Source organism: Perca flavescens, chromosome 16 (genome assembly GCF_004354835.1).
Source record: "Perca flavescens isolate YP-PL-M2 chromosome 16, PFLA_1.0, whole genome shotgun sequence".
Classification (NCBI taxonomy): Eukaryota; Metazoa; Chordata; class Actinopteri; order Perciformes; family Percidae; genus Perca; species Perca flavescens.
The window spans coordinates 33125783-33144860 of record NC_041346.1 but is presented as its reverse complement, the minus strand read 5'-3'; the positions used below and the strand labels follow the sequence as shown (position 1 = coordinate 33144860).

The following is a 19078-nucleotide window of genomic DNA, read 5'->3' as shown; positions in this document are numbered from 1 at the left end:
GTGGTCTGGGGTGGGGTAGGGGTCTATAGAGAGCTGGGCCTCCAACAGTGTGTTGGGCGAAGAACAAGCCTCAGATTGTCTCCATGGAAACATGCCTGTGTTGAAAGAACTTGTGTTAATTTAAAAACAGTGCCATCTACTTTTACATGCTCTCGAAAAGGCAAATCTTTGTCATGGTTTTCATTTTTTTTGGTAAAGTAGTCATTAGCAATCTATATCAAAATATTGCATATTCTACATATTCTTTTAAAACAAAGAAATTCTTTACCAGGTAGCTGTTCCTTTTGCTCGGAAATGTTTGTATTTCAAGTCTACATTAACCACTCAACATTACAAACATGTTTGGTATAAACTTATATACTTGTGTGATCACTCAGGTTGATATGTTAGTCCTCCTCCATCTTACCTTGTGCTCCTGGGCTGGTGCTTTAAAATTTCTCCACCAGATCATTCCTATCGACATGCTTTAAAACCTTCTTCACCACTTCTACAGACTGATGGCTGAAGTGATGTAGGATCTTATCGACTGTGTCAATCCTGTCTGTGTTTTCCAGTTGGTTCTTTGGGATGGCCTGGAATCCTACCAGGAGGTCAGAATCCTGCAGGAACCACTGGAACATCTTGAATTCCTTATCTGACAATTCTTCCAGTATCTTCAAAAGCCCCTCTTTATCAGACATTCTCTCCATTTTTGACAAGTTTTCACTGCAAAACAGAAAGACTGTACATTATCTTGACCTTATCATGGGGGAAGAGTTGAGTTTGTATTCACAGATAATTAACATGTTTTAGAAGCTTCTTAAATAAAATAAAAATATGATCAAATATCCTCCAACAAAGAATTAAATCAATCTATAATATGAGCCGGTCTCAAAGTTTTCTTCAGTGGAGGCATAGAAATGCTCCGCCTATTATTGGGCGTAATTTTTAAAAAAGTTTATGATTGGTGATGCAGACTCCTCTGTTGGTGGGGCGACATGCACACATTCCTGCAAACATGATGGGGAGTGAGCACTCTCCTCCACCACAGTATCAGATGCTCAGTAGAACTGACTGTCTAGTCACTAGGACCCTGAATCTTGATCACTAGATATCTTTGAGTACTGTCGATGGGGTAAAACGACTGAATCGGTGCTAGCAAACTGGAGCTGCTGCAGCTAATGGCCAAACTCCCAGTTAGCTAAAATGCCAGTTATTGGGGGGCATGTTCTAAAAAGTGCCTTTGTGTTTCTTAACAGACACAAAATGCAATTATAATTTCTGTGCAATATGAACAGGGCCCTTAAGTGACAACAAGATGGTTTTCAACTCAGACATTGTGAAGAAACTTCAAACTTTAAATTCAAAGTTTGTACTGTCAATCTACCTGTCACCTACAGCTCATGTAAATAAGATATTAGAATTATTGAATCCATATATGTTGCTACACAGAATAGGCAGAACCAATACAGTACAGTTATGTAAAAACATACACATTATCAAATCAGAGGTGTCTGTATGTGGAAACATCTCCCTAGACTCCATCTTTAGAAAGGTAAGTCCTTTTAAATGGCTATCTATCAAAAGACTAAACACTTTACTACTTCTTCTTTAGTTTTTTAGGGACACCTTTGAAAGGCCTGTTGGTCTCAGGAGCAGAGCAGTAGCTGATGTAACAAACAGGAAGACAGAAAACCATCCAACCTGTGATACATACCTGTTGGTGACGTGGTGACTATGGACACTGTCTGGAAGAAAGAAAATAAATCATATGAACCTAAGGCAGTATGTTGGGTTATTAGTTATGGCAAATACATTTTCCTCATGCATTTAAATGTTTATTAAATTGTATTACCTCCTGATAGTATCATTTAAAATATTTCCAGTTCTAAAGTGTTCTTACCTGTGTTTGTTGGTCTGTGATGCTGAGGAGGCAGAGAGAGAAGAGAACAGTTTATATATCAGTAGAGGGAGGAGGCTCTGTGGTCACGATTTCACACAAAAACAGTTTGACTTCAAATCACCAGTAAACAGGAAGGGGACAGAGACACTCTGTGGTCACGATTTCACGAAACTGTCTCAGAGACAAGTACCTTCATAGACTTGTTATTTTTTGAAGATTTTAATGTCACAAGATTTCAAACTAACGGTTTTGACTTCAAGCGCATCATTTTAAAGTTTAAATGGAAGTGAGGAGGGGTCTCTTTAGAAGACTTTTATTGATCACCTGAGACAAAGTTCAGATGTTGCAGCAAATAAAAGTAAAAATAATTATTATTTATGATTATAAACAAAAGTAGTCCCAGGTGATTAGAGAGCCTGTTAGGTTTCTAGTTAGTGTGGATTTAAAGTCAACTAGTTTAGTTGTTGAAATTTGTTTATTAGGATAAACCCCTTGAGATGTATCATCTCATTTTTCGAGGGCTCCCAACATGTAACATAATAATTACATAACAACAGAGAAGTGAAAAATTTAACCAAAACAAAAAACAAACAAAACAAAAAAAACATCACCAACACCTGCATATATTCATCAATCCATTACAACCACCAAAATATACATGATAGTAAGTAAATAAGTAAACAGTAGAGTAGGAGTAAATATCAAACAGTCAAATATAAACATTAGGTATAAACAGTAGATATAAAAATAACATGCATCTTTAATAACAGAGGCAGTTTATCTTAAAGTGAGCAGACAGGGCATATTTAAACAAACCAAGTAAAGAAATTGATCTTATTTCCACAGATAGATTGTTCCAATCTACTGGAGCCTTTAACTTAAAAAGCTCTTTTGCCAATTCTTTTTTTAACTTCGGGACAGAGAGTAGAGTTGAGTAAGTGCCGAACTTCATAGTTTGGCGTTTAAGGTGAAAGATACTGTTTTAAATAAGGAGGATAATTGAAATAAAATAAATTTAAATATAAGTTGGAGCCAGTCAGTGTGTCTTCTATTACTTAAAGATAGTTAATATGTCCAACAAGGGAAACCTTCACAAGAACAAATTATCAGACTAATAATCAACATATTACTCAAATATGGAGAATCTCAAACATACTCTCCCCAAACCAAACCTCAAAAGTAATCACAAAAAAAATCCCCACGCCCGTCGTCAAAGGACACCAATATGTTCTAGTACTAATATAAAGTATCTGGTTCTTATTATTACGGCATCTGTAGATCTACAGCAGAGCTGCAAAGATGAATTGATTAATGGATTAGTTGTCAAGTAATTCATTTCCAACTATTTAATAATCAATGAATCAGTTTGAGTCATTTGTTAAGATAAAACGGTGAAACTTGTGTGATGTCAGCTTGTTAAATATGAATATTTTCTAGTTTCTTCTCTCCTCTGGGACAGGAAACTGAAGATCTTTGTCTTATAGGAAACAAACCACAAAACAAGCGTATGGTTTTATAACCAGTATAAAGAGAAAGGGCGCATTTGAAGATTTAACATCTTTCATCCATCAACATATTCAGAACTTTAATTCTATTTCAAGTGTAAACTCTATATTTTTATGTATGTGAGTATATACTGTGTGTTTCTAGTGAAGTAAAGTCTAAGTCTGTAAAATAAAAAGGTATAATTCACATTACAAAGACAAAGATGTTTATGAAGAAAGTTCAGCAGACTCAACAAGCCGTTACGCGGTGTCTGAAGGTCTCAGTAACCCTGATGCTCATAAAGGTCCGAGGGTCTGTCCAACGCTGCTCACAGCTTTAATTATGTCTAATTTCCTTAATAACTCAACAGCACTTAAATGAGTATTCTTGAGAAGTTCAACACACATTTTGGCGCTTTTTTCTGACAGATTTTAATATCCAGCTGCAGCCAAAAAGCAGACTTCCTGTCCTGAACACGGCCCTCCAGCTCGTCATTTAAATCAACCCCAGTGAGTTTCATAGCGTGACTTTATACCTGCTAACTAAAAACATAACATGGAAGATCTGAGTTTTTATTAAAAAACAACTTCACCTTTTACAAATGGAGACGTCAACAAAATGTTTTAGATTTAAAATTATTTACAGGATCTGCTGCAGTAACTGATGAAATATTATCTGTCTGTGATAAAAAACACATATCTAAAAATTAAAAAGATGATTCTTTTTTTCAAATGGATTTATAGTCAGTCCCTCCAGAAAAACAAGATTATGCAATCGCATAATTAGATGCATAATACACCAAAGTCCGCTGTCATGGGGCCCCACCCATTTTCAAATCGCCCTTCATACATAAATTGCTGATTTCCGCGCAAAAATATGCGGGGCTCGTGTGATTTCATAATCCCGCATTTTTCGTTGCAAAAAAGTCATCATATGCATAAAATTGCATAAATATCCTGCATATTCCATCACATTTTTAAGAAAACGTGCCAGATAATCAAGGATTTTTGCCCGCAACAATCACAAAAAAAAAACTTCTGGTAAGACTCTATAGTCAATGTGCTTTTTAAATTACAAAAAAAAATGAAAAATGAAAAATCTGAGAAAATGTTCAGTTTCTCTCATGTTTTAGAATTATTAGATTCTGAGTGAAAATGTAACTGAACAAAACAATTATTATTATCCTTATTATTATTAAACTATAAGGCATGAAAGAATCTCCGTTTACTGTAAACCCCAATGCTCAAATGAACTAATTGGAATAATATTGACACATTCAATTTGTTAAGAAATTCTACTTATTTAATAAAAGTGTTGGGTGCCAGTAGCATTTACTGTCTTTTGAGTTTATTAAAGTCATATTTTTGTATTAATATAAACTCCTTTGCACTACTTAAAATGAGTCAGAATACTTTATTAATCCTCTCAGGGAAATTGTTCAGTTGCTCACAGTCAGATTCAAGGTAAATGTGGATAAAGTAACATAAAGTAACATAAAGTAACATAAAGTAACATAGCTACAGGGCAAGAAAAAAAGTAAGTAAGATTATGTTTAAAAGTAAGATTAGATTAAAAAAGATTGTTTCTAAAATAATGGATTGTACAAATGATATTGTAGTGCAGTATGAGCATAAATAAAGCAGTAAATAAATAACATTTTCTACACGCTACTTATATTCACACTGTACTTGTTTGTACTGTATTTATGTTGACACTGTACTACAATAGAATTTCATCCATTAGAACTTTTTAACCTAATCGTACTTTTACTTAAGGTTTTTATTGATTTCTTACAGTAGCTGTATACTCTGAGAGTGAGATGTTCAGATGGATAAGAGTGTCTGTGTGTTGGTACAGAGCAGGATGTGGTTAGCCTAGCTTAGCTTTAGTACTAGAAGCGGTTTGGTTCAGTCTCACTGTGTGTGTGTGTGTGTGTGTGTGTGTGTCTGTGTGCGTGTCTCTGTGTGTGTCTCTGTGTGTGTGTCTCTGTGTGTGTGTCTGTGTGCGTGTGTATGTGTGCGTGTGTGTGTGTGTGTGTGTGTATGTGTGTGTGTGTGTGTGTGTGTGTGTGTGTGTGTATTCCTACCTCAGCTGATGAAGAAGGCCTAAAGTGATGAGGAACGCATCTTTTCTGCACTCATATGCAAAGAAGAAATTATGTTAATTTCTTGTAGTTTTCCTGACAGTTATAGTTAGAATTATGTTTAAAATCAGAAGGCAGAAAACAGCAACTTTTAATGCCAACTTTATGTTTTATCAGTTTCTTCCAGTTTTCTAAGAGAAAAGATTTCAGTGATGAAGACTATGATGGTAGTTTAGTTAAATGAAGGTCTGGTATCTTCCTCACCTCCAATAAAGAGCTTTTCTGTGTCAACATTCAGGACTGTCTACCATGCCCTGAATGAGACTGAACCAAACATTTCCCCAAATTTACATTTACATTTCAAAAGCTTTTCTTACTGACATTCTCAATGTTGTTCAAATATGTAAACATTAAACTTTTCCAGATAATTCAACGATCATATCAATTCTGAATATGTTTATAGTATGTGAACAAATCCAAGAAATGTGACTCTGGTTTTTGGTTTCTGTCAATGTAACCTCCATCCAGAACCAGACCCACAGCTAAGATGAACAAAGACAGACCAACATTTAACTACTTTTTACAGTGTGATGGCCAAAAGCTCCACATGGTAACAACAGCCAGCAATGGTAATATTGGACACAATGTCCCCCTATTGTGTTTAGTACACAGGTTAACTTTACAGTCAGCCACACCCCAAACTATTCATGATCACTAAAGTAGTCTAAACACTGGTCATTTGATTTATAATCTACATATGTATTTACTTTGAGCCTTACACTGTTTATATGGAGTGCACACATTTTAAATTGTAAATATCACTTGTTGTCTGGCGAGTGTAACGCCGTGTGTCTCTACCACGGTCTCTGACTGTAAACTACAGACACACCGATTTTTATTAGATTATCTAGTGACATTCACGCTTTAGTTAGTTATAAAACTGTGTCCAACCCATAGGTAGGCCTATTATACATAGCAAACAAGCTAACAACAAAGACACCAGCACAACCTTAATATTTCACCTTTCCACACCTGCGCCTAGCTAATCTCCAAATCGCTAGTAAATGGGAGTTTGACAGTCCTGTCCAAAAGTGATGAATGAGTAGTAATGTGTAGTGTAGACTACCATAGTGATGAGAATGATGCACATCTGTAGAATTCAATATAAAACACAATTGGCAGCATAGGATATTGGCTCCTGCCCGACTCTCCCTTCTTGACTAATTTATTCCATTAAGTTTGACTTCCCCAGACGCCTCAACAGTGTTCAGCTTTTAGGAGTGAGAATGGCCGACTCTGTGAGGAGAAAAGATGCAAGTGGAGCCTCTGCGAAGACAAATAAGGAGCAACATGGTGGCGAGCTCGGCGCCATTACAGACGCACTGATGGAGAAACAGATGGAATTTTTTGAATCTTGCTTCACGCAGCTGAATGAGTTGGCCAAGGGCACAGACAGTAAGCTGGATGTCATCCGAACTGAATTGGCAGCGCTCTCCGGGAGTATTGGCTCAACCCAAAGGCCGTAGTGGACCACGCCGCAGCCTTGAACTTAAAATGGCGGACATGGAAGGCAGGAGCCGTCGTTGCAACTTACACATTATTGGTTTGAAAGAGGGGACCGAGGGCTCGAACGCTGTTCAGTTTCTGACATGATCTCTGCCTGAGTGGTTGCAGACTACAGTAACCATACAATCAAACACCACAAGCTTTTGGCCCAGCGATGGACACAGCACGGAAGAGAGGCATGGGATTTTTTTCTACTGTACCGGCGAGCCTGAAGATTAAACACGGATGGACTACCGTGTGTTTAACCATCCCCCTGTGAAGCTGAGGACTTCCCTTAACTCCCGCCCATGTCGACGTGGGAGAGCAACCGGTGGACTCCAGAGACAGGCACAGCTCCTCGGAAGTGGAGGGTTGACCTCCACCAATTGCTGGTTTAATGTGGAGCTCTGTCCACGACTTGTCTAGCTAGACTTAAAGGTTTTTTGCACTCTACGAGCGGTCCGTTATCGGGCTAATATAGCAGATTTTGGATTTTATTTTTTTTAAGGCTATCTCAGCTTTACCCAGGATAATGTGCCTGTCTTCGCCTTTTGATTTTGGCCACAGTCCCCGCGGACTCAGTTCTTTTTCACGGCTGGTCATGCTGGACGATTTCTTCCTCTTCTACCTGACTTTTTATTATTTATATTTTCCTGATGGTGATGTTCTCTGGTACAAGGTAACATGCAAGACTTTCATTCATTTTATTTGGGTTAATCTGCCTTATTTGCTCATATGTTCAGTCTTTAATTTGTATGATGTAGCTAACTTGGTCAGTTTTCTTTTAATTAATGGTTTTACCTCATACAAAGAATGAAAGCACATTCCCTGTTTACTGCTGCTTCACCTAGCTACAACAGCTAGACTTTACTGCACTAGAATTATTAGTTTATTTTTACTTCTTTATAATGCGCCCTTAAATGCGCTGTATGTTGGGCTTTTGCCATGGAGGTATTAAGATAAAGGCTTTTAGTCTGGCACTTGTGATAGCCTAAATTCTAAGTCATCATACTTAACATTATCATTTCTCAGCTGACTTGTACAACGCTACCACTAAATAGTTTTGATTTTTTTAATGTTATCCTGAATGTGGCTCATTGCAGCCTTTACTAGTTTGATATAGCCTACAGTCCATGTTGTTATTGTTATGAGTAATGGGATATTATTTATTTATTTAGTTATATTTTACTGATTCTATCTACAAAGACCATGGGTGTAGCTATAGTAGCCAGAAGAAATCTTAAATTCAGACTGCAGGACACATGGTCTGTAACTCTTCCTGCAGATGGCATCTTTATTCTTCCATTTTTAAAAACAATTAAACGTTTTTGATCTAAACGGACTGTGCTCCTTTCTAGACCTTAAGAAAGATTTTAACCCACCAGGCCCATCCTTCTGTTTTTACCTCCAGCTTAGAGCAGCTCTTAAGGCACATGGCGTACCGTGGCAGCATCCCTTGGCTGTACATCCGCTTCACGAGCTGTTCATTGCTGAAAGTGATTCACGGGGCATGGTATCCACTCTATATCAGGATATAAGGGAAGCCTCACACCAGACACTTCCACTAGACAGAGTATGGAGGAGGGGGATTCCCAGGGCTAAACTGGATTTCGACTGGACCAGTGTATGGAATAATGTCAAATTGGCTTCTAGAAATCCCGACCACCAGCAGATCCACTATAATTTTGTCCATAGGACTTATTGTGCTTCGTTCTTGCAACAGCATCACAAGTTAATTCAGTAACAGTACAACATGTATTAAGTGTATTGATATCTGTTAATATTTCAATACAGCCTGTAAGTAAAACAGAAGCTACATTTGAGGTTTTTACACCCAGCTGAGCATGGCGTGGAGACAGCTGTCAGCTGTGGCAAAATGTGATCCACTCAGATTAACTTTAAAATAGAAATGTAATTATATTTCTGTAGACTACATAGATGTGTTATGTTAAAAGCTACCGCTCACCACAACCACATTATTTAATATTCATTATGCATTCATCCAGATAAGACATCATCTCTATCATAATACCATTTTTAGGTATTACATGTTAGTTAAATTAGGCTATGAATGATATGAACAAAGCCCTCTGTACATGCCTTCAGAAGTAGTTAAGTTGAGTTTTCTGACTCAGAGAAAAACCCATTTCGAGACAACGGCCTTCAAAGATATAGATTACAAAATCCCACACATTTTGCAAGACATTACATGTAGATACAGTGTTGTTTTAACGGTGAAGTGTTTACTAATGTAAATGTCACAAGTTGATCTGGGTGTCTCCGTGGCTTGCAGTGAGTGCCAGACAACGGATGATATTTTGTAACCACAACGGAGAATGTTTGCATGCATGTCTGTCATGCAGGTTCAGCAGACTTAAAAAGCCGTACACGTGGTGTCTGAAGGTCTCAGTAACCCTGATGCTCATAAAGGTCCGAGGGTCTGTCCAACGCTGCTCGCAGCTTTAATTATGTCTAATTTCCTTAATAACTCAACAGCACTTAAAAGAGTATTGTTAAGAAGTTCAACGCACATTTTTTCTGACAGATTTTAATATCCAGCTGCAGCCAAAAAGCAGACTTCCTGTCCTGAACACGGCCCTCCAGCTCGTCATTTAAAATCAACCCCAGTGAGTTTCATAGCGTGACTTTATACCTGCTAACTAAAAACATAACATGAACGATCTGAGTTTTTATTAAAAAACAACTTCACCTTTTACAAATGGAGATGTCAAGAAAATGTTTTAGATTTAAAATTATTTACAGGATCTGCTGCAGTAACTGATGAAATATTATCTGTCTGTGATAAAAAACACATATCTAAAAATTAAAAAGATGATTTTTTTTCAAATGGATTTATAGTAAATATGCTTTTTTGAATTACAAAAAAATGAAAAATCTGAAAAAGAAATTCAGTTTCTCTCATGTTTCAGAATTATTGGATTCGGAGTGAAAATGTAATTGAATAAAACAATTATTATTATCCTTATTATTATTACCTTATTAAACCATAAGGGATGAAAGAATCTCCATTTAGTTATTCACTGTAAACCCCAATGCTCAAATTAACTAATTGGAATAATACTGACACCTTCAATTTGTTTAGAAATTCTACTTATTTAATAAATGTGTTGAGTGCCAGTAGCATGTACTGTCTTTTGAGTTTATTAAAGTCATATACTTAAAATGAGTCAGAATACTTTATTAATCCTCTCTGGGAAATTGTTCAGTTGCTCACAGTCAGATTCAAGGTAACATAAGAGTAAGAAAAGAGTCAATATGTGGATAAAGTAACATAAAGTAACATAAAGTAACATAAAGTAACATAGCTACAGGGCAAGAAGAAAAAGGTAAGACAGGTAAAGTAAGATTATTCACAGAATTTTCACAGAAACAGTTTGAGTTCAAATCTTCCGTAAACAGGAAGAGACAGAGGACACTCTGTGGTCACGATTTCACAGAAACTGTCTCAGAGACGGAGTACCTTTATAGACATCTTATTTTGAAGATTTTCATGTCACGCGATTTCACAAAAACAGTTTGACTTCAAATCCTCAGTAAAACCAGAGGGGCAATGATGGAGGAGTTCTCTTTAGAAGACTTTTATTGATCACCTGAGACGAATTTCAGCTGTTGCTGCAAATAAAAGTAAAATAATTAATAATTATAAGTGTTGTAGAAATAATAGCATTAAATACTGACAGTTAATGCTATTATTTCTTAAACTTAAAGCTGCAGATAGAAATGTCAGTTTTAGGGTGTTGTGCTGTGTATGAAAGGTGATTAGAGAGACCATTAGATTTACTTCTCACACACACACACACACACACACACACACACACACACACACACACACACACACACACACACACACACACACACACACACACACACACACACACACACACACACACACACACATGTTGACTCAGCCTTAGTTTGGGCCTCTCATGCAGAAGTTGTAGTTCATTTTTGGCTTCCTCTCTGAGAGTGAGATGTTCAGATGGATAAGAGTGTCTGTGTGTTGGTACAGAGCAGGATGTGGTTAGCCTAGCTTAGCTTTAGTACTAGAAGCGGTTTGGTTCAGTCCATACCTGTCAAGTTTTGGATTTGAAAATTAGGGAAATTTTCCGGCGCCCACCGCGAGCAGTCCCACCACCCCAACCAAGCTCCAGTATCCCTTACATTTTAAGACAGGTGTAGGCCTACAAGAAAGCTAAAATCACCACTTGATGCAGAATGCTGAAAACATATAACATTGCTTGTCTTTACATTTGCATTTTTCTTTTCATTACACACATTCTTTTCATTTCACATAACTTTTCTTTACTCTTTTAGTGAGTTATTGTACAAATGTGTTGCAGACTTTGCATTCTTTAAGACTGTTGTGGAAGGAGTGTATTTGTGGGCCAGAGTGGTTCATGTTACATGAGAGTAGAGCGCAGACACTTCTGTTGTCTAACATCATCCTATTCTCTGGAACAATCTGTCGTACCATGCTAAACACCCTCTCTCAACTTGCATTGCTATGGGGAATGCATAGTAAAGCCTTCAGAAGTTTTGGCAGCGCACCTTTTTTTCCCATCTATACTGTCTATGGTTGTCTCTCATCATCTGACCTCACACACTATAACCTCGCGACAAGTGCCTCCTACAGCACCTGTAGTAGCCTACTACAGTACCTGTAGTACTACAGTACCTGTAGTAGGCTACTGCAGGTGGCAGTTATCGCGAGGCTAGTGACAGAGCTCAGATTGGGAATGTTTTTTTTTTTTTCAGGTATTAATGGATGACGGCGAGACACGATAGCTGGGTACTGGCCATGATGGGCACTTGATGCAGACAGTACGTTTGCTCCAGTCTCGTCTCTCCCAGACTGCTCTCGCTCTCCAGGCCGGCATCAGAGAGTCGACCTACAGCAGTGCTTCGGAGGCTGTGGTTAGTGTAGACCACGTGTGTCAAACTCAAGGCCCGTGGGCCAAATCCGCCCCCTCGCAGATTTGGATCCGGCCCGCATATCAATTTAGGTTCACAATAAGTTTTGGCCCGTCTAGTTTTTGTAGCTTTTTCAATGTTTTGTCGCTTTTGCAGACGCTTTTGGTGCTTTTTTTCCCAACGTTTTTGTCACTTTTTCCTACGTTTTGGGGGCCCTTTCAGGCGTTTTTTTTCCACCAATGTTTTTGTCGCTTTTTTTGACCTTTTTTGTTGCTTTTTTCTTTGATGGCTTTAGTTACTTTTTAGGTGCTTTAGGGCAAACTGTAAGTGAGAAGACTATATGAGACATGCAATAATCCAGTAAAAAATCCTTGGCTTTTTCAATTAATTGAAAATGATGTGGATAAACTAAACATGTCTGGCCCTTGATGTGATTCTTATTTTCACGTGCGGCCCTTAGTGAATTTGAGTTTGACACCCCTGATGTAGACCTTCGAAAGACCCACCTGAAAGGTAAATTGATGATAATAATTATAATAACAGTAGGCCTAATAGGCTTAATAATACATTTATATTTTTGGATGGTGGAAGAAAGTCTTTGCGATGGACATTTGGACACATAGGACTTGAAACTTTTTACCGGACATAGGGGATCCCCAGGCCTGGCAAACATAAAACCTCTGAAGTTTTCCTTGTCTGCATCATTCGGGTCTTTGTGGTTTTTGGTGTGCGGATTGTTAGCCAGGCTGACAAACTCAACCCTGTCCTTGTCTTTCCAGAGGACGAAATATTGCATGCAGAGGTCCCAGTTGCCCTCCCTAACACGCCAAATAAACGCACACACACAATTCTCCCGGTATTATCTCCTTGTGCATCAAAGTTGTCAAATTCTCCAAAAAGGTTAAAAGAAATAATGAAGTGGCTCATTGTTGTACTAGTATAATGTTACGCTAACTAGATGTAAGTTTGTTACAATAAATTGCAAACGGATACTTTGACTGCCTGTTTCTATGGTTACTCACAGCTTTATTTATTAATTTAGAACAGTAAACAGTCAGATTCACGAACTCCTGTAGTAGGTGTCCTACATGACTTTTTTATGGACACCCTGCAGCCAATCAGAATCGAGTATTCACCCAGACCATGGTATAACTATATATATTACAACAACAACAGTGGACTTTGTTAAAGGAACACACCGACTTATTGGCGGTTTAGCTTATTCACCGTAACCCCCAGAGTTAGACTAGTCCATACATACCCTTCTCATCTCTTATTGGGACTTTATCTTATTCACCGTAACCCCCAGAGTTAGACTAGTCCATACATACCCTTCTCATCTCTTATTGGGACTTTATCTTATTCACTGTAACCCCCAGAGTTAGACTAGTCCATACATACCCTTCTCATCTCAGTGTGTGCAGTAACGCTGTCTGACGGCTCTAGCGGCATCAGACCAGCACAGATCCTGCAGGTGAATGGTTCCAGTAATCCTCCTGCTCCCAATAAGTGACAAAATAACACCAACATGTTCCTATTTACATGTTGTGATTTATAGAGTCTGGCGTGTACAAAAAACAGGAACATGAGACACAGTCGTCTTCTAACAGTAAACAAACCGGGAACTATATTCTCAGACAGGCTTGCTGCAAAGCGAATCATTCCGCCCAAGTACTATATTCTTCCGCCTGAGAATATAGTTCCCGGTTTGTTTACAGTTAGAAGATGGCTGTGTCTCATGTTACGTTGTTTTTTGTACACGCTGTGACTCTATAAATCACAACATGTAAATAGGAACATGTTGGAGTTATTTTGTCACTTATTGGGAGCAGGAGGATTACTGGAACCAGTTACCTGCAGGATCTGTGCTGGCCTGATGCTGCTGGAGCCGTCAGACAGTCTTACAGCATGCACGGAGATGAGAAGGGTATGTATGGACTAGTCTAACTCTGGGGGTTACAGTGAATAAGATAAAGTCCCAATAAGAGATGAGAAGGGTATGTATGGACTAGTCTAACTCTGGGGGTTACAGTGAATAAGATAAAGTCCCAATAAGAGATGAGAAGGGTATGTATGGACTAGTCTAACTCTGGGGGTTACAGTGAATAAGATAAAGTCCCAATAAGTCGGCGTGTTCCTTTAAGAGTAAGACAATAGTGCCGAGTGCAAAGGGTGCTAGAATAAATATGGGATGATTAATGTAAGAGGTTTCTTTATGAGGTAGATGATATGACAGCGTGCTTAGATTTATATTTGACAGTGATGATATTTCCATGTTATTAAACTATGTAAACTATAAAGGATGTATAATTTCCAGCTCCAGTGGGTGTTTCAGCTTCAGTTAGTTTCTTTCACCACCTGCTGGTCAAAAGGAAACATCACTGCTGGTTTATCTTCTCCCTTCAAATGAAAACTTTATTGACTTTAGGACACTTTTTAATAACAACCCAGTTTAAAACTATGAAACATAATCAGCATAACAACCAATAAAATACTAAATAGAAACAGAGAAACTCACTGAGACAAAAGGAGTCACCAAATAAAACATGTTCAAATCCTCTTTCTGATTGGATAATAATCTTTGTTTCACATCGTCAGTTATCAGACTCCCAAACTGATTATCTTCCGTATTTATAATAATAATATGAGTATTTTCTGATTGGCTGATCATGTCTTGAGGTCCAACTAAAACATGAAAGGAAATATTACCAAAAGGTGGTGAGTTTCTGTCTCTACATCCTCCAATTATTTTATATCCAACAATGTTTGATATCAAATACTTAACATCACAAGTTTTATTGTGTTTGACCTGAACTTTATTAGACTGATTCGCATTCAACATGATTCAACACATTAACATATTCAGAACTTTTATTTCAAGTGTATACTAGTGTATTTTTTTATGTATGTATGAGAATATATGAGTGTTTCTAGTGAGGCAAGGACTAAGTCTATAAAATAAAATGGTATAATAAAGACAAATTGTCATTTATTGAAGAAAGTTGAGCAGAAAGTTCAACAGTCAAAAAGCTGCTGATGATCCTGTGAAGACACTCTGAGCAAACTCATATCAAGCAGACAATGTATTAATATTTGACAGAAAACTGCATCAGGGTGTGATTTCATGAGGAACAACAGAATATGTTCAGTCACTCAAAATAAAATACAAACTAATCATGACTAAACATCTGAAAAGGACAGGTAGGGAGTAGTATTAAACACACATCTTTTAATCCCAAGTGATTTTACCATGCATGTTGAAAAAGGAAGCTTTAAAAAGTGACACCAGAAAGGTCTGACTAAGCATCGGTATGTTGACGAGTTGGGAGTGAGAATTTGGTGATTAAGCATGAAACTACAAGAATAGAAACATATTTTATTAATGATTCACAGAGAACTGCATCAGTCAGGATATGATTTCATGAGCAACAACATAATATATTTATTCACTCAAAATAGAAAAAAAACTCCAGTATGAATGAATCAATGTTTCCTGTCTTCTGAAACATTTTAATCCTAAAAGTCATCCCAAACATTAATACACATCAAAATAAATCACAGCTTTCTACTAACTGAAAAACATTAAAATATCTAATTCACCCAAAGTAAAGAACAATTCATGTATTTGTGTACAACACTAACTGACTTCAGTTTGTGATATAGAGGGAGGAAGCTGCTGTACTCAACATTAAGCAGTTAAAAACAATAAAAAAATTAAAAACATAAAATATGAGAATGGTGCTTAAACATGGAACTACAAGAACATTACATCACAGAGAGAGCTGTTTACAGGAATTACACAATTAAAAATGAAAAGGTGATTTCATTTTAATTTTCTTATCAACATCACACTTAAAGCAACACTATGTAACTTTTAGCCCTACAGGTTGTCTCATTGGAACTACAACTTGCGTTGGGTAGCGTGATTGGTAGTTCCAATGAGACAACCTGTAGGGCTAAAAGTTACATAGTGTAGCTTTAATAGAACTATAATAAAACATATTTGATCATCAGTGTAGACCTTGTTTTCTACACAGCTGTCTGCTCTCAGTGACTCTAGTTCATCTAGTTCTTTGCGTTACCAGCTCCTGTGGTTCCTTCTTTGTCATCAGCTCGACTTTTCATCTCTTCCAGTGTCCTCTTCTTCGCTGTGTCCTTCATCCTCTTAATTAGGAAGTCCAAGTGCTCACGAGTGGACACTGAATCAACCTTCAGGGCGATCTGCTCCAGTTTCACAACATGCTCAAAGGATTTTTCCAACCACTGATGTTTTTCTTTCTGAAGTTTTTCTATTTCCTTCTCAAGAGTTTCCAAAAGGCTTTTTACCTTATCAAAGCCTGCTCGACCCTTTTCATACTTCTCTTTCATAGCTTTTACAGTCACCTTGCTTGTGATTTCCTTCTCCACATACCTCCAGGTCTCTTTCACATGATATGACTCATTACACCCACAGGACTTGCATGCGTCATTGAAGTCTATAATCTCACAGAATACTGCATGAAAGATACATTTGCATGGATAGTGACAGGTCTTCTTACATTTTGTACAGCAGAGAGCTCCATACAACCCCAACGCCCACCAGCTCCCTCCACCATCAATTGGTTCTTTAACTTTGATGACGCTCTTTTGATTTATTTTGTACTCCTTATTATCCTTTATGTCTTGTTTGTGTTTCTTCAGGAGTGTCTGATTCTCCTTTTTAATTCTCTGTTTCTTTTCAATAGACTAAATTTTTTCTTGCAGGTTTTGGATGCAGGTTGTCAGTATGGTGCGCTCGGTTAGTACGTCCATGGTTTCCTCCATATTTTGAGGTGCAGTTTTTTCAAGGAACTTTGTGAACTGAATCATTCCTTCTGTTGTTGTTGCATCTGCACGTTTAAGGTCTTTTATGTCCTCTGTCCTGCCTTCATCCTGGCGGTTATTAAACAGGAAGTGAACAGGTTGATTCTTCTCATTTCTGGCACATTTAATCATCGCAGCTTCGACAGCTTGTAGAGGATTTTTTGGTGTTCTTCCATTTGAGTGTGTGATGAGGGCGACAATGTTCTTCTCCATGTCTTTTCCAAATGGATACACCACTGAATCAAAGATGTACCTCAGTCGGTCATTCAGTCGATTCTCACTGGCTTTCAGCACCAGACCCACTGCATTAATCTCATGAACTCCATCCTTTGACTGGAACAAGTCTAATAATCTTTGACTGACGATGTCATCGTGATTCTGTCCTCTGGTGTCTCCATATCCAGGGGTATCGATGATGGTCAGAGAGTAGGGCAGAGTTTTATCTTCAAAACCAAAGATCTCATACACGATCACATCTGATGTCTGACTTTCTGATTGACTTCTCTTCTCCTCCTCTACGATCTGAAACCAGACATCATCCTCCCACTCCACTCCCATGGCGTAGTTGACCAGAGCGTTGATCAGAGTAGATTTTCCTGTTCCTGTTTCACCAACAAGTAAGATGGTTTTGTTTTTTTTATTTGGATTTTTTTCACCAAGAGTCATTCTTGTCAGAGATTCAATGTTCTCTTTCTTTGGTATCAGCTGGTAGACAGCAGGAGATCCTGAATGGATCTTAACTTTGCAGGTGATGTTGTCATATTTGGATGAGGTGTTGGTATTCCTGTAGAAAAGTAAAGACATAAACAACATCACTCTACTGACCAAGGTCTTTTAATAAGGATGAGTCCACTTCATGAAAAGTGCTCTATTCTAATGCAACTGTGTTAAGCAAACAAACATAATTCAGTTATACAGACTTGAAAACACACAGCATCTGTAATTGTATATCACTCAAAGAAAACTGATAACACTTTGATTCCATCTACTTACTGAGCTTTGTCCACCGGAGAGCTTGGAACCAAGTTGGTAGGTTTAGATGGAGACTCGCCTGTGTTGAAAGAACTTGTGTTAATTTAAAAACAGTGCCATCTACTTTACATGCTCTCGAAAAGGCAAATCTTTGTCATGGTTTTCATTTTCTTTGGTAAAGTTGTCATTAGCAATCTATAACAAAATGATTGCCTATTCTACATGAACTATAAAAAACAATCAAAAAAATTAAATATATCAATAATGTCTTATTTTCTTTGGCATATTTTCTCATACACATATGCAGCGATGATTGCTGGGTAGGGGCTGAAAAATTTCGATACCAGTACTGGTTCCAATACCGTGACTTAATATTGGCTCCTGAATGATTCTTTTTTTGATCAGTGCCTAAAAAGCGTTGAATCCAGTACCCAGCCCACCATGTATGTACCCATGTTGTTGTCCAATGTCAAGTCTATTTGATCATATAACTAGACGATATACAGTAGCTAGTTTAGCGCCTGTCATAATATCGTAACTACATAATATCGCTTACACCACTGATCAGAGAATCGTCCTCTAAAGCTGAGGGTTTATTCTGGTCAGAATTCTCCCGATCTGTTTTTTAAAACAAAGAAACTATTAACCAGGTAGCTGTTCCTTTTGCTGGGAAATGTTTGTATTTCAAGTTTACATTAAACAGTCAATAATACAAACATGTTTGGTATAAACTGAATTATACCATGGTCTGGGTGAATACTCAATTCTTATTGGCTGGAGGGTGTCCAAATGAACAACAGTAACGTTACACATCGCGGATACAATTGTTCATAAAAGTCGTTATATTGTTTTGGGGACAATGACATGGCTGATAGCTAGCTTGTCTTGTTGTTCAGCATACTGTCAAATTATTTTTACTGATTACAACTGTACACAATGTTATTGACTTTGGATCTTGCTAGCATAGGGTTAGCTTTCTGGCTCGTAGCTGAGCTGAAGGGTTCTACGAGCTAAATATCTCCCATTGCTAAGGGTGGCAAGTCGTATCTAAGTTCTGTCCTGTTTCCTGAAGCAGGGATTAACGTTTGCATTGAATAAGAATCTTAAGGGATGGAAATGATTGTTCCAGGTATTAGTCAAACCCTCAAGCGTGGCCAGGGAAACAGAGTTATTGTTTGGAAAAAATTTTGATTCTAAAGTATTAATGAACTTTGGCGGAGGCGTCTTAACCCTTATATATACATACTTAAAGGCAGTAGACTTGTGTGATCACTCAGTTTGATATGTTAGTCCTCCTCCATCTTACCTTGTGCTCCTGTGTTGATGCTTGATAATTT

General features: G+C 37.7%; 1 protein-coding gene and 1 long non-coding RNA gene across 2 annotated transcripts; both read right to left on the bottom strand.

The window, feature by feature from the left end:
- Nucleotides 1–27: 27 nt before the first annotated feature.
- Nucleotides 28–1765, bottom strand: LOC114570811 (uncharacterized). The gene is made up of 3 exons (XR_003694587.1): nt 1697–1765; nt 407–705; nt 28–95 (listed from the first exon to the last, which is right to left on the bottom strand). It is a non-coding gene; the product is annotated as an uncharacterized LOC114570811 (long non-coding RNA).
- Nucleotides 1766–15891: 14126 nt separating this feature from the next.
- Nucleotides 15892–18554, bottom strand: LOC114570574 (septin-1). Its single transcript, XM_028600898.1, has 5 exons — nt 18551–18554; nt 18298–18359; nt 18104–18149; nt 17763–17820; nt 15892–17553 (listed from the first exon to the last, which is right to left on the bottom strand). The coding sequence occupies exons 1-5, from the start codon at nt 18552–18554 to the stop codon at nt 16653–16655; spliced, it is 1071 nt and encodes a 356-aa protein (XP_028456699.1). The 3' UTR covers nt 15892–16652.
- Between the last annotated feature and the right edge of the window lie 524 nt (nt 18555–19078).